The following is a 13,395-nucleotide window of genomic DNA, read 5'->3' as shown; positions in this document are numbered from 1 at the left end:
ACTCACCAGCAACTCTCACCAGAGAAGTGGTATGACCCATTAAGGTTTTATATATATATATTCCAGCAACTGAGCTCACCAGCAACTCTCGGCAGAGAAGTGGTATGACATATTTAAGGCTTTATATATATTCCAGCAACTGAATGCACCAGCAACTCTCACCAGAGAAGTGGTATGACCCATTAAGGTTTTATATATATTCCAGCAACCGAGCTCACCAGCAACCACCAGAGAAGTGGTATGGACCACGCAAAGTCTTTTTTTTTTTTTTTTAAACATTCCACGTGTGGTAAAGGAACGAATACACTTCCAAACTTAATAAAAGAATCTAAAGAGTTGACAGAACATGGGAGGGGCCTGGTCCGGTCCGGAGGGACTAAAGGAAAGCAAATTAGCAGGTAAGATCTAATTTCTCCTTCCTTAGCATCCCTCCGGACCGGACCAGGATTGGACTGTTGGGAAGTACCAAAGCAGTAATCTTACGGGAGGGACAGACATTGAGAATGTGGTAGAGTCCCTGAAGACACCCAAACTAGGATGAATATGAAGCCAAAGCTTGACGATCCAAGAACCGCCAATAAACTAAATAGAATGACTACAAAGCAAAAAAGCTGAAGCTGAAAAGTCCAAGCGACGCTGAACATTGTCCCCTACCGCATCAGTGCAGCGCAAAGGACAGAGAGACTAGAGAAAAAACGACTGAAAGAAGGATGACAAAGGTAGAAGCAGAGCCGCCTGGCAACAAAAAACTGCAATGAATCTACCTCAGCTGAGAAAGTGGAAACCGAGATCCTGAAGTACAATACTCCAGATATCGTAGACTATTGCTGACCTAGCAACAGATTGGAAGTATGTAAAGCCTGTCAGTGAGAAAGTACCTGATCACTAGAAGCTAAATAGGTAAAAACAAGAATGCAGTTAAATACTATGCAGAAGAAGAAGGTACCTAAATCCTTGCTGCAAACTAGACTGAAGGTCCAAATAAACTGACAGCCGCTGCAGTTACCCAACATGAAAAAAAAAAAAAAACATATCTCGGAGCGCAATTCAACTGAGAGAGAAAGAATCATCTGTAGCTGTTGCCTCTGCAAGCCAATCACCTGAGACTCTTGTTGTAGACCCCAATTAGTGAAAACGGGAATAAATCAACAGTAGACACTTGTTAGTACCTTTCATCTGTTAGGAACATATAGAAGTCCATAAAACACTACACAGTTCCAGGAACAACATGTATAGAATGTTTGTACGTTTAGGAATCTAGCCAGGTGCTCATGGTCTGGATTGGCCGTGGACAGAAAGGTGGGCTCAATAGGACCTTTGAGCTTTTCCCAGTGTGGAATTACATATGTACTTATGTAGTAGAACTATAAATATACATATATATTTTCACAGATGCAGCCATCAAAAAACTGGTCACTGTGTATATGCTCCCGGCATACCTGCAGGAAGAATGCTCAATCTCAACCACCAGACCACTAGTGAGAATACAGAGGCCAACTGAGCGGAGGGATTCCATCAGAGATAAATATCTGGATACGAGAGGGCATCTATCTCTGCCGCTGACAAGTCTTTTTAGCAAGAGAGTAAGTGAGGCACATGGAAGGTCAGAGCGAAAAGAAATAGTTGTAGAACTGGGACCTCTCCCCTTAAGATACTATCCACTGAGAACTCTTTTTTTTTTTTTTTTTTTTCCCTTCAATGGTCACGAAATTGACAGAGTGAAAAGCTGCCCAAAAAAGACTACCGAGACTCCAAAGCGAATGAAGAAAAAATTCCTTCTTGGGAGCTAGAAAGTAAAATTTTACTCTGCAAAATAGAGCAAGGTAATGGCCGAAGGCCCAAGAACATCCAGAGAAAACAGAAAGTGGGACGCTTGTAGAGAAGACAAAAACAGTCTGCGCCAACTTGACTAAACAATGAGAGAAAAAATAGAAACATGCTATGAAATCTAATGAGATCACACGAGAGCTCAAAAGAGATCTCAAATGAGAGACCTGGCTACATGCACCCCATAACCTAGGGTGTGCCCGAAATGCACCACCCGTTGCTTGACCTGACAACTCTGCCAATAAGACTGTCTGTAATGAACCAGACATCTATGGAAAGGATGAAACGACGAGACGTAGTTTCATGAGCGCCGCTGCTACTACGACCATAACTTAAGAAAAAAGTGCGCGGAGCCGACGCAAGACCGAAGAGCAGGGCAAGAAAACTGGTAATGAGGACCTTCTCATCATCCTTGTATCGTGGACATTACTCCTCCTATACTGAGATGTACTAAGATCTACCAACCCACACCCATAAGAAATGAATGTGGTACTTGCAACCTGGATTGACCACAACTGAGGACAGGATGCTGGGCTTAATGGACTCTTAGACTTTCCCCGTATGACAATACTCATATACTAAGCAAAAATGCAAAGGAAGTGGAAGAATCCCTTCCAATTGAAAGGAAGGTCTGGAGTGAGGACGTATAGATTGAAAATGAAAGGACCACCATATGTTGCACGTGGACTGAGACACACTGGCCTTTAATTTGACCGGATCTCCCCAAACCTTGTATCATGTCATGCCTCCTTCCTCACTGAGAGTACAGAGATGAACAGACGCACACTCACGAGATATGAATGTGGTATTTGCAATCTGGATTGACCCCATCTGAAAACAGGATGGGTGGGGACTCTTGGCCTTTCCCATTATGGCAACACTTATGCCCTTATGGCAAAAAATGCACAGAAAATGAGTGAATCTCCTTCCAAGAGAAAAAAACTCTGGAGAGAGGAAGAATAAAATGAAAATGAAATGGAATAGACTTGGAAAATACCTATTACGGAAAAGGTGGTGAATTTGTGCCACAGAAGACAAGACTGTACCTGACGTCAAGAAAGCTTGAAACAAGAACCTAAAATCTGTAAGGAAGCGAAAGGGATAGCAGATGTTATGGATGGTCATACTGGACAAAACCAGAATGTTTACCATGTGCCCAGGCTGAACAGATAGAGGAAACAAAAATACAAGTAGATGGCGTGAGGACCTCCCACTATCCTTAAGTTGGAGAAAATGCAAATTGACCTGATAACTTTACTCCCTAAGTGGACATATATCTTGTAAGTCCTAGAAGAAAACTAAGATAACACATGAGAAACTCCAAGACAGTTGGAAAGTAGAGAAGATGTGAATAAAACATGCCTTCTAAAGCATCTGAGAAAACTGGGTGCTCGGTAGACAGGACTGAGTCTCCTAGAATATGAGAACCATCTGAACCATGTAGCCTAGGCAGCTGTCATCTGCTATGCCAAAGAGAACGCATAGCCATGAAAGAAAATTGCTGAAAGGAAGTAAGACCTTATGTTCAGAATTGCAAAGTACGCAACAATTGAGTATCAGACAATGTATTTCATTGCACATGGCATCTGAACCATATAGCCTACGCTCTAGAGAACGTTTGTTAAGATCTTAAAACACTGTATAAGAACATAGCCACGGAGGAAAATTTCCTGAAAGGAATTAAGATCTTATGTCCAGCATTGTAAAGTACCAAACAATGGCACCTGAACCAGATAGCCTATGCCATAGAAAATGTTTGTTAAGTTCTTAAAACACTGTATAACATCATAGCCATGAAGGGAAATGCTTGAAAGGAACTAAGATATTATGGCCAGATTTGTAAAGTACTAATCAATTGACTATTAGACAATGTAGTCCTATTCACCAGGAAATGAGAAAGACACAGAGTGACACACACTGGACCTCCATAAAAACTGCGCTAGACAATAGCGAAGACCTTTCCTCCAAACATCACACACAAGGGAAAGGAATAGGAAAATGGTTATTTTGGAGCTGAGATACAATTTAATTCGCCCCATTGTCAAAAACAGAGAATTCCCGACTGAGCTGCACTTTGAATCGGAGTCTTGCCAAGAACAAAGAAATCGCCAACTGAGCTGCACTTTAATTCACAACATTGCTAGCAACCAAAAAGTCCCCGACGGAGAAAAAACAGAGGGAAAAACAAAATGAGCGCCATTCGCATCGTAACATTTTTTTATTTTTATTTTTTTAATAGCTTGAAAAATACATGTAAAAATTAATTGCGAGGAAAATATACTACCAATCGCCCCAACTACCGGAGAAACAATATCTCCTTTCCATTGCACAAACAGCCAAACACAGTAAAAGCAGAAAAAACGCTGCCGCATCAAGGGAAATTGCAGCTGCAGGCAAAACAATGGCGGCCAAGCGCGCCAAAATGAGAAGAATAAAGTTTGGGGGAGAAAACCACTGACCACACCGACGAAGAAGCAGGAAATCCGTGCCGCTGAAAAACAGATAGCCTCCGATGCCACACAAAACATGGTTTAGCCTCTGGCCCGAACAGGAACCGTCAATACAGCTCCCAAGCTATACAGACCCGTCCAAGAGCGAGCACGCGCTTAACAGTTCGCGCCTCTCTCTCTCTTTTTTTTTTTTTTTACAACTACCGCCACTAACAACGCCGGATAGCAGAGGAAAAATAATTAAGATAACAAAAAACCACCGATTAAAGTCACAGATGCTGACTTTTCACTTTTTTTTTTTTTTTTAAATAGCTCCGCCAGAAAAGAAAATAAAGACTCTTCAAACAGAATAAGACAGAAGAGCTACCTGCTCGTTATAAGCCTGGGGAAAGCAAAAACTACTTCCTTTAAATTCCTTTCAATTGAATTAATTCTTTTAATTTTCTTTTACTTGATTTAATTCTTTAAAAACAGCTGCCTATTAAAAGTGGCTGCCTCTCCCTAAGACGGTATACCTTTCCAGAGAAAGGGACGGCCCTTCCCTGCTAAGCCAGGGAGATGGGGAGGAAGGGGGGTGGACTCGAGACACCCGAGTTTAACACCCCAGAGGCTGTCAAAGAAAGAAAAGAAACCCTGTCAAGCCTCTAATTACGATTCCAGGCACAGAAAAAGTATTATAAATATATCTGTAATATCTTATAGAGAAAAAGAGAGAGAGAGACTAATGGGCTCACTTCCTACCTGCTGAGAGACTGAGAAAATACTGAGGCTAAGGTCACATGGCCAGGGCTCCTATTGGCTCTCTAGAGTCAGAGTTTTTTCTCAGTCTCCACCTGCTGGTAGGCGGGCACAACCCAACAGTCCAATCCTGGTCCGGTCCGGAGGGATGCTAAGGAATGTGTTTCATGCAACGGCAGAAGAGGTGATGGGAAGCTGAGGACTGCAGATTACAGCACCTGTGCTGGATCAGTGATAGAGGAAGCTATAAAGTCTATAGCAAAGTTATCCTTTAGAACATGGAGACCATCTGTCTCTAAAAGCAGAGGAAAATGACTCTTAATGATCATACGCATGGCCAGGAAGGGCCAACCATAAAGAAACAGCTAAAAGAGAATTCTTAAATATGGGAAAAGTCAGAAGTATAAAGCCTTACAAATGAAAAGAAACGAAGATGGAAGTAAAACCATTCACCCACCTCTGCAACAGTGCACAAGGACTACCCTCCCCCCCAATAGGTTTCAGCAGGCTGTCTTCAGTATATATTGTTTATTCCAATTTTCTTACAATTTCCAGCTCTCTATAAAGTTCAGTAAACCAAAAAAGATGTGTTAATTATTCTGGCCCCCTCATATAAAATATGTAATTTTAAATCTAAGATGTTTATGATAAACTTAGAGCCAATCAGTAGCTATGCGCCTGCAGCGTCATAGCCTTTCTCTGGCACATTCCTTGAGAAGCCGAGGGACACTGCTTGAATTCTAACACTTACCCCCATTTACTTAGATGTGCGGCGTGAATGGCCTGTGTCAGCATTACTGCACCGCCAGCCACTAGCTCCCTTAGTAAACAAATGTCTTCAGACAGGAAGTCTTTTGCATCCACTTTCTCTGCTCACATCGATGACATTCAGCACTATAATCTTCAAGCTCCATATCAAATTCTAGGTACATATCCTTTGTAGTAACGCCTCGGAGTACCGCCAGCCCCCTTAGTAAACAAATGTCTTCAGACAGGAAGTCCTTTGCATCCACTTTCTCTGCTCACATCGATGACATTCAGCACTATAATCTTCAAGCTCCATATCAAATTCTAGGTACATATCCTTTGTAGTAACGCCTCGGAGTACCGCCAGCCCCCTTAGTAAACAAATGTCTTCAGACAGGAAGTCCTTTGCATCCACTTTCTCTGCTCACAGCGATGACCTTCAGTACTATAATTAATCTTCAAGCTCCATATCAAATTCTAGGTACATATCCTTTGTAGTAACACCTCGGAGAACCGCTGTAAAGAAAACAAGTAATCCCAACAGGGGTGTCACAATTCTATCAGCTGTTGCCCTGGAAGAGAAAAAAAGTTAGCCCAGCACTATGATGAACACTATCTCACCCCACCCCACAGAGAATGGGGCGGGAAATGGACTATGGACTCCAGACAAAACAAGGACAATCTCTGGAGGTCATGGTCCATTTCCCACTCCATTCTTCTCTGTTTCTCTCCATGGGATCTCCGCCCAGGCAGATCTCACCCCATACCTGCAAAAAGTAATAGTAAAAGAATACTCTGCGATAGAAAAAGCCTGTGCTCCATGTATTTATTTTATTTGCTCGCACTCTTCTTCAGGATGTAGTTTGAAAAGCACCTTCTAATACCAGTGGCACTCACATAGACACTACTATGACCAACCCAGACCCAAGAACAAGTGCCATAGCTGACTCAAGTCCAAGAGGATCTGATGAAGACAGACTACTCCCTAGAGGGAAAAGGGATCCAGGAGGGGAAGCTGGATGTGAGGGGTGAGGAACAGACTAAGGAGAGGAGTGAATAAAGGGGTGAAATTGGAGGCAGAGAAAGGGATTGAGTGGGAAGAAAGGCAGGAGACTAGGGGAGGAGAAAGTAATTGAAATGTTAACCCTAGCCCTAAAGGAAGCTGGCCCAGGCCAAGGAGGAGTGATGTTTCATGTGGTTGACCCCCCCCCCCCCCCACTGGTTCACAGAAGAGAGACAAGAAGCAGAGAGAGAGAAAAGGCTGGAGACAAAAAAAAAAAAAAAAAGAGAAGGAGAAAGGCTCATCAGAAGAAAAGCTGAGGGGAGTAAGAAAAAAAAAATGCAAAAATAAAGGAAACAGAGAAGATGAAAGCAGAAAAATGCCAACAAACATATTCAGACTTCTCAATTATCCCTGTAATGTATTAAAACGCCAACCCTCCCCTCAAAAATACAAAAAGCAGCGTTAGAAGGCAACGTTTTGTACCTACAGGTTCCTACCAAACTTAGGGGGGTCTTTTACAAAGGCTCCCGTTTTTAGTGTGCATGAAAAATGAAGATACATACCTGTAGCAGGTATTCTCCGAGGACAGCAGGCTGATTATTCTCACCATTGGGTCGTCCTCCACGACGGGCCAGGAGACCGGCAAAAACTTGAGAGCAAACGAAGAAGTCTCTTGAACACTTCGTCGTGCAGGCAGAGCGCAACGCGCATGCGCGAATGGCTTCCCGCCCGCGACATGAGCTCGAGTCCCTCAGTTTAATAAAAAGCAAACCAGAAACTAGAACAACTCCAAGGGGAGAAGGGTGGGTATGTGAGAATAATCAGCCTGGTCCTCGGAGAATACCTGCTACAGGTATGTATCTTCATTTTCTCCAAGGACAAGCAGGCTAACTATTCTCACCACTGGGGTATCCCTAGCCTCCAGGCTCACTCAAAACAATAAACATTGGTCAATCGGGCCTTGCAACGGCGAGAACATGACAGATTGACCTGAAAAGAAACACAACTAAGTGAGAGTGCAGTCTGGATCAGGACAAAAATGGGCCTAGGAGGGTGGAGTTGGATTCTAAACCCCGAACAGATTCTGCAGCACCGATTGCCCAAACAGACTGTCGCATCAGGTATCCTGCTGAAGGCAGTAGTGAGATATGAATGTGTGGACTGATGACCTCAAATCTCCTTGATGAAGACTGACTTTAAGTGAGCCACTGATGCAGCCATGGCTGTAACATTGTGAGCCGTGACATGGCCCTCCAGAGTCAGCCCAACTTGGGCACAAGTGAAGGAAATGCAATCTGCTAGCCAATTGGAGATTGTGCGTTTTCCGATGGCAACTCCCCTCCTGTTGGGATCAAAAGAAACAAACAACTGGGCGGACTGTCTATAGGGCTTTGTCCGCTCCACGTAAAAGGCCAATGCTCTCTTACAGTCCAAGGTGTGCAACTTGTCTTCACCAGGGCGGGTATGAGGACGGGGAAAGAATGTTGGCAAGACAATTGACTGGTTCAGATGGAACTCCGACACCACCTTCGACAACAACTTAGGGTGAGTACGGAGAACTACTCTGTTATGATGAAACTTGATATAAGGTGCATGCACTACCAGGGCTTGGAGCTCACTGACTCTACGAGCTGAAGTAACAGCCACCAAGAAAATGACCTTCCAGGTCAAGTACTTCAGATGGCAGGAATTCAGTGGCTCAAAAGGAGCTTTCATCAGCTGGGTGAGAATGACGTTGAGATCCCATGACACTGGTGGAGGTTTGACTGGGGGCTTTGACAAAAGCAAACCTCTCATGAAACGAACTACTAAAAGCTATCCAGAGATAGGCTGACCTTCTACACGTTGATAATAAGCACCAATTGCACTAAGGTGAACCCTTACGGAGTTGGTCTTGAGACCAGACTCTGATACGTGTAGAAGGTATTCAAGCAGGGTCCATGTAGGAAAAGAAAAAGGATCTAGGGCCTTGCTGTCACACCAGTCGGCAAACCTCCTCCATTTGAAAGAATAACACTTTTTCATGCAATCTTTTCTGGAAGCAAGCAAGACTCGGGAGACACCTTCTGAAAGACCCAAGGAGGCAATTTCTAAGCGCTCAACATCCAGGCCGTGAGAGCCAGAGACTGGAGGTTGGGATGTAGAAGCAACCCCTCGTTCTGGGTGATGAGGGTCAGAAAACACTCCAATGTCCACAGTTCTTCAGAGGACAACTCCAGAAGAAGAGGGAACCAGATCTGACGAGGCCAAAAGGGCGCAATCAGAATCATGGCTCTACGGTCTTGCTTGAGTTTCAGTAAAGTCTTCCCTACTAGAGGTATGGGAGGATATTAATACAGAAGGCCTGTCCCCCCAATGAAGGAGAAAGGCATCTGATGCTAGTCTGTCGTAAGCCTGAAGTCTGAAACAGAATTGAGGGACTTTGTGATTGAACTGAGTGGTAAAAAGATCCACCGAGGGGGTGCCCCACGCTCGGAAGATCTTGCGGACAATGTCCATGTTCAGTGACCACTCGTGAGGTTGCATGATCCTGTTCAACCTGTTGGCCAGACTGTTGTTTACGCCTGCCAGATAAGTGGCCTGGTAAACATGCCGTGGTGGTGCACCCAAAGCCACATCTGGATGGCTTCCTGACACAGAGGGCGAGATCTGGTGCCCCCCTGCTTGTTAGTGTAATACACTGCAACCTGATTTTCTGTCTGAATTAAAATGATTTGATTGGACAGCCGATCTCTGAAAGCCTTGAGAGGGTTCCAGATCGCTCGTAATTCAAGGAGGTTGATCTGAAGATCCTTTTCCTGAAAGGACCAAGCTCAAGTGTGAAGTCCATCTACATGAGCTCCCCACCCCAGGAGGGATGCATCCTTCAGCACTTTCAGCGGCTGAGGAATTTGGAATGGAGGTCCCAAGGTCAGATTGGATCGAATGGTCCACCAGTGAAGGGAACTGCAAAAGTCGGTGGAAAGATGGATCACATCCTCTAGATCCCCTGTGGCCTGGCACCACTGGGAAGCTAGGGTCCATTGAGCTGATCTCATATGTAGGCGTGCCATGGGAGTCACATGAACTGTGGAAGCCATGTGCCCTAAAAGTCTCAACATCTGCCGAGCTGTGATCTGTTGAGACGCTCGAGCCAAGGACACTAGGGCCAGGAGATTGTCTGCCCTTGCCTGGGGGAAATAAGCTTGAGGCATCCGTGTGTCCAACAGAGCTCCAATGAACTCCAATTTCTGAACTAGGACAAGATGGGACTTGGGATAATTGATTACAAACCCCAGTAGCTCTAGCAGTCGAATAGTCATCCACATGGACTGTAGAGCGCCTGCCTCCGAGATGCTCTTCACCAGCCAATCGTCGAGATAAGGGAAGACATGCACTCCCAGTCTGTACAGCGATGCTGCGACAACTGCCAGGCACTTTGTGAGGACTCTGGGCGCAGACGTGAGGCCAAAGGGCAGTACACAGTACTGAAAGTGCCAAGTTCCCAACTGAAATTGAAGATACTTCCTGTGAGCTGGGCGTATCGAGATGTGAGTATAGGCATCCTTTAAGTCCAGAGAGCATAGCCAATCATTTTCATGAATCATGGGAAGAAGGGTGCCTAGAGAAACCATCCTGAACTTCTCTCGGACTAAGAATTTGTTTAGGGCCCTTAGGTCTAGGATGGGACGCATCCCCCGTTTTCTTTTGCACAAGGAAGTACCTGGAATAGAATCCCAGCCCTTCCTCCCCTGGTGGAACGGGTTTGACCGCATTGGCCTTTAGAAGGGCAGAGAGTTCCTCTGCAAGTACCTGTTTGTGCTGGGAGCTGAAGGACTGAGTTCCCGGTGGACAATTTGAAGGCATGGATTCCAGACTGAGAGTGTACCCTAACCGGAGTATTTGAAGAACCCACCTGTCGGAGGTTATAAGAGGCCACCTCTGGTGAAAAAATATCAACCTCCCCCCGACGGGTGAGCCATCCGGCACGGGCACTTTTTCTGAGGCTATGCTGCACTGGAGCCAGTCAAAAGCTTGTCCCTTGCTTTTGCTGGGGAGCTGCAGGGGCCTTAGGCGCACGCCATTGACGGGAACGAGCATGCTGGGACTGAGCCTGGATAGGCTGCCGAGAAGCAGGAGTGTACCTACGCCTATTGTAGGAATAGGGAGCACCCCTCTTCCCTCCAAAAAACCTCCTAGATGAGGAAGCGGTAGCAGAAGACGCCTGGCGGGAGAGAAAATCCATAGCATCATGGTGCTTCTTGATCTGATCGACCATGTCCTCTACTTTTTCTCCAAAAAGATTATCCCCCCGGCAAGGAACGACTGCCATTCGCTGCTGGGTTTTATGATCCAGGTCAGAGACACGCAGCCATGAGAGTCTGCGCATCACTATACCTTGAGCGGCTACTTGGGATGCCACATCAAAAGTATCATAAGTACTCCTTGCCAGGAATTTGCAACACGCCTTCTGCTGCCTGACCACCTGGTGAAAAGGTTCGGCGAGCTCCGGAGGAAGTGCTTCGACCAAACTGGACAGTTGCCTCACCGAGTTCCGCAAGTAGATGCTCGTGTAGAGCTGGTAAGTTTGTATCTTGGCGGCGAGCATAGCGGCCTGATACGTTTTCTTCCCAAAAGAATCCAAGGTCCTAGACTCTCTGCCTGGGGGTGCCGAGGCATAGACTCTAGTACTCTTGGCTCTTCTGAGAGCAGAGTCCACCACCATGGAATTGTGAGGTAGTTCGATCTTCACCATTACTGGTTCTCCATGGACTCTGTACTGGGACTCAGCTTTTTTGGGGACCACTGGATTAGATAGAGGGAACGACCAGTTTCACATAAGAACTTCCCTGAGTGTGTTATGCAAGGGGGCCGTTGCAACCTCTGTGGGCGGAGAAGGATAGTCCAAGACCTCGAGCATCTCGGCCCTGGGCTCATCCAGAACCTCCATAGGGAAAGGAATGTCCTTGGACATTTCCCAAATGAAGGAGGAAAAAGAAAGACTCTCAGGTGCAGACAATCTTCTTTCAATCAGCGGAGTAGGATGAGAGGGGACCCCATATGACTCTTCCTCCGAAAAGTATCTGGGATCTTCCTCCTCCTTCCACGAGCGCTCATCATTGGTGTCGGACAAAAGTTCTCTAAGAGCAGCCCGAACCCGTCTCGATGTCGAGGAACGACGACCTTGAGGGGAATGTCGAGAAGTCGACCCCTGCATGGACTGCGGCGAAGCTTCCTCCGCCGAATCAACCCGGGTGGCAACTGACATCGATGCTGCAAGCAGCACCGAGGACGGTGACCTCACCACAGGCGAAGGCCCAGATGCTGCTTCCACAGTCAATGCAGGAGGCGCAAGCACCCCTGGAACCGACACAGTCTGGCGCGGCAATCCCTCCAGAAGCTCTGGAAGGGCCCTGATGCTCTCGTCGAGAGCCTCCATCGGAAAAGGCTGCGGGGCCGTTGGCAGAATCTGAGGGGGCTTGAGAGCTGGTACCAAGCTGCCGGAAGACCAATGCATCGGCACCTCCTGTATAGAGGGTGAGCGGTCCTCTCGGCGCCAACACTTCTCGGGTGCCGAATCCCTCGGCTCCCCGGAGCTCTCGGTACCGTGTCTGGAAGGAGAACGATGACGGTGCTTCTTAGCCTTCACTCGACACCCGTCATTGAGACTCCTCGGTACTGAAGAGGAGGACGTGGAATCCTCACGCCTCCTCGGGGCCGGGTCCGACGAAGGTCGGTCCCGGGGGGCCTTCATAGCAGTAGGCCTCGAGACAGGTGGCTAATGAAAAAAGAAACAACTCACACGCGATTCCCTGGGCCGAAGGCAACAGCGAAGCAGAAAAAAACTCCGTGTTTCCAGCGTCACGGAAAAAAAGCAACTGAGGGACTGATGCTCGTGTCGCGGGCGGGAAGCCGTTCGCGCACGTGTGGTGCACTCTGCCCGCGTGACGAAACGTTCGAGAGACTTCTTCGTTTGCTCTCAAGTTTTTGCCGGTCTCCTGTGCCGTCACGGATGACGACCCAATGGTGAGAATAGTCAGCCTGCTTGTTCTCGGAGAATGCTAGATACGCCCATAGGAATATATGGGTGTCTCTAATGTTTAATACATGCTTATTTTTAGCACACGCTAAAAACGCTAGCGTGCCTTTGTAAAAGGAGCCCTTAGTTTAATGCCCAAGTGTTCTAAATAGCTTTCAAGCCCTGATACTCCTGGTTCTCACTCTACCTGCATGCAGCAACAGTAGAAGAATACTGTCTGACCCCACCTACGCACAAAGACAGTAGGTAACCACCACCTGGTTCTCACCTCACCTGGGCATTTTGATAGTAGATGAATGCTATTTGACACTATACAGTGAAAGTAGCTTAGAGCAGTATGACATACCTAGCCTACCCAGAAGAAGTTGCCCAGTGTCTCGGAGATCATTATATTGATGCAGCAATGAAATATGTTTGTCCAGTTCTTCCAGACTGTATCCCCTGGAAAGTAAAGGGGAAGGGAAGATAAGTGCCATCTTTATCAGCATAACATCTATAGTCATTATCCTGTACTAAATGACACTGTAGTGCTAATAACATTTCTAGGACCACAGTGCACTTGGCTTTTCTATGTGTGCTTCTATTCTTTTAACAGACAATATGCAAACATT

General features: G+C 46.2%; 1 protein-coding gene across 2 annotated transcripts in view; it reads right to left on the bottom strand.

Annotated features, from left to right (window-relative positions):
• SWI5 (SWI5 homologous recombination repair protein) overlaps positions 1-13,395 on the bottom strand; it is a 39,157-nt gene that overhangs the window by 14,782 nt on the left and 10,980 nt on the right. The window contains exons 3-4 of one of the 2 annotated variants that reach the window (XM_030207937.1): positions 13,131-13,225; positions 5,179-6,278 (exon numbers count right to left, since the gene is read on the bottom strand). In XM_030207937.1, the coding sequence (XP_030063797.1) occupies positions 6,214-6,278; positions 13,131-13,225 (160 nt within the window). In that variant the 3' untranslated portion in view covers positions 5,179-6,213. Of the gene's footprint in view, positions 1-5,178; positions 6,279-13,130; positions 13,226-13,395 lie in introns of those variants that run through there. The other variant, XM_030207939.1, reaches the window with a different exon arrangement.

Source organism: Microcaecilia unicolor, chromosome 6 (assembly GCF_901765095.1).
Source record: "Microcaecilia unicolor chromosome 6, aMicUni1.1, whole genome shotgun sequence".
NCBI classification, from domain to species: Eukaryota; Metazoa; Chordata; class Amphibia; order Gymnophiona; family Siphonopidae; genus Microcaecilia; species Microcaecilia unicolor.
This window is presented reverse-complemented; position numbering and strand designations above follow the sequence as displayed.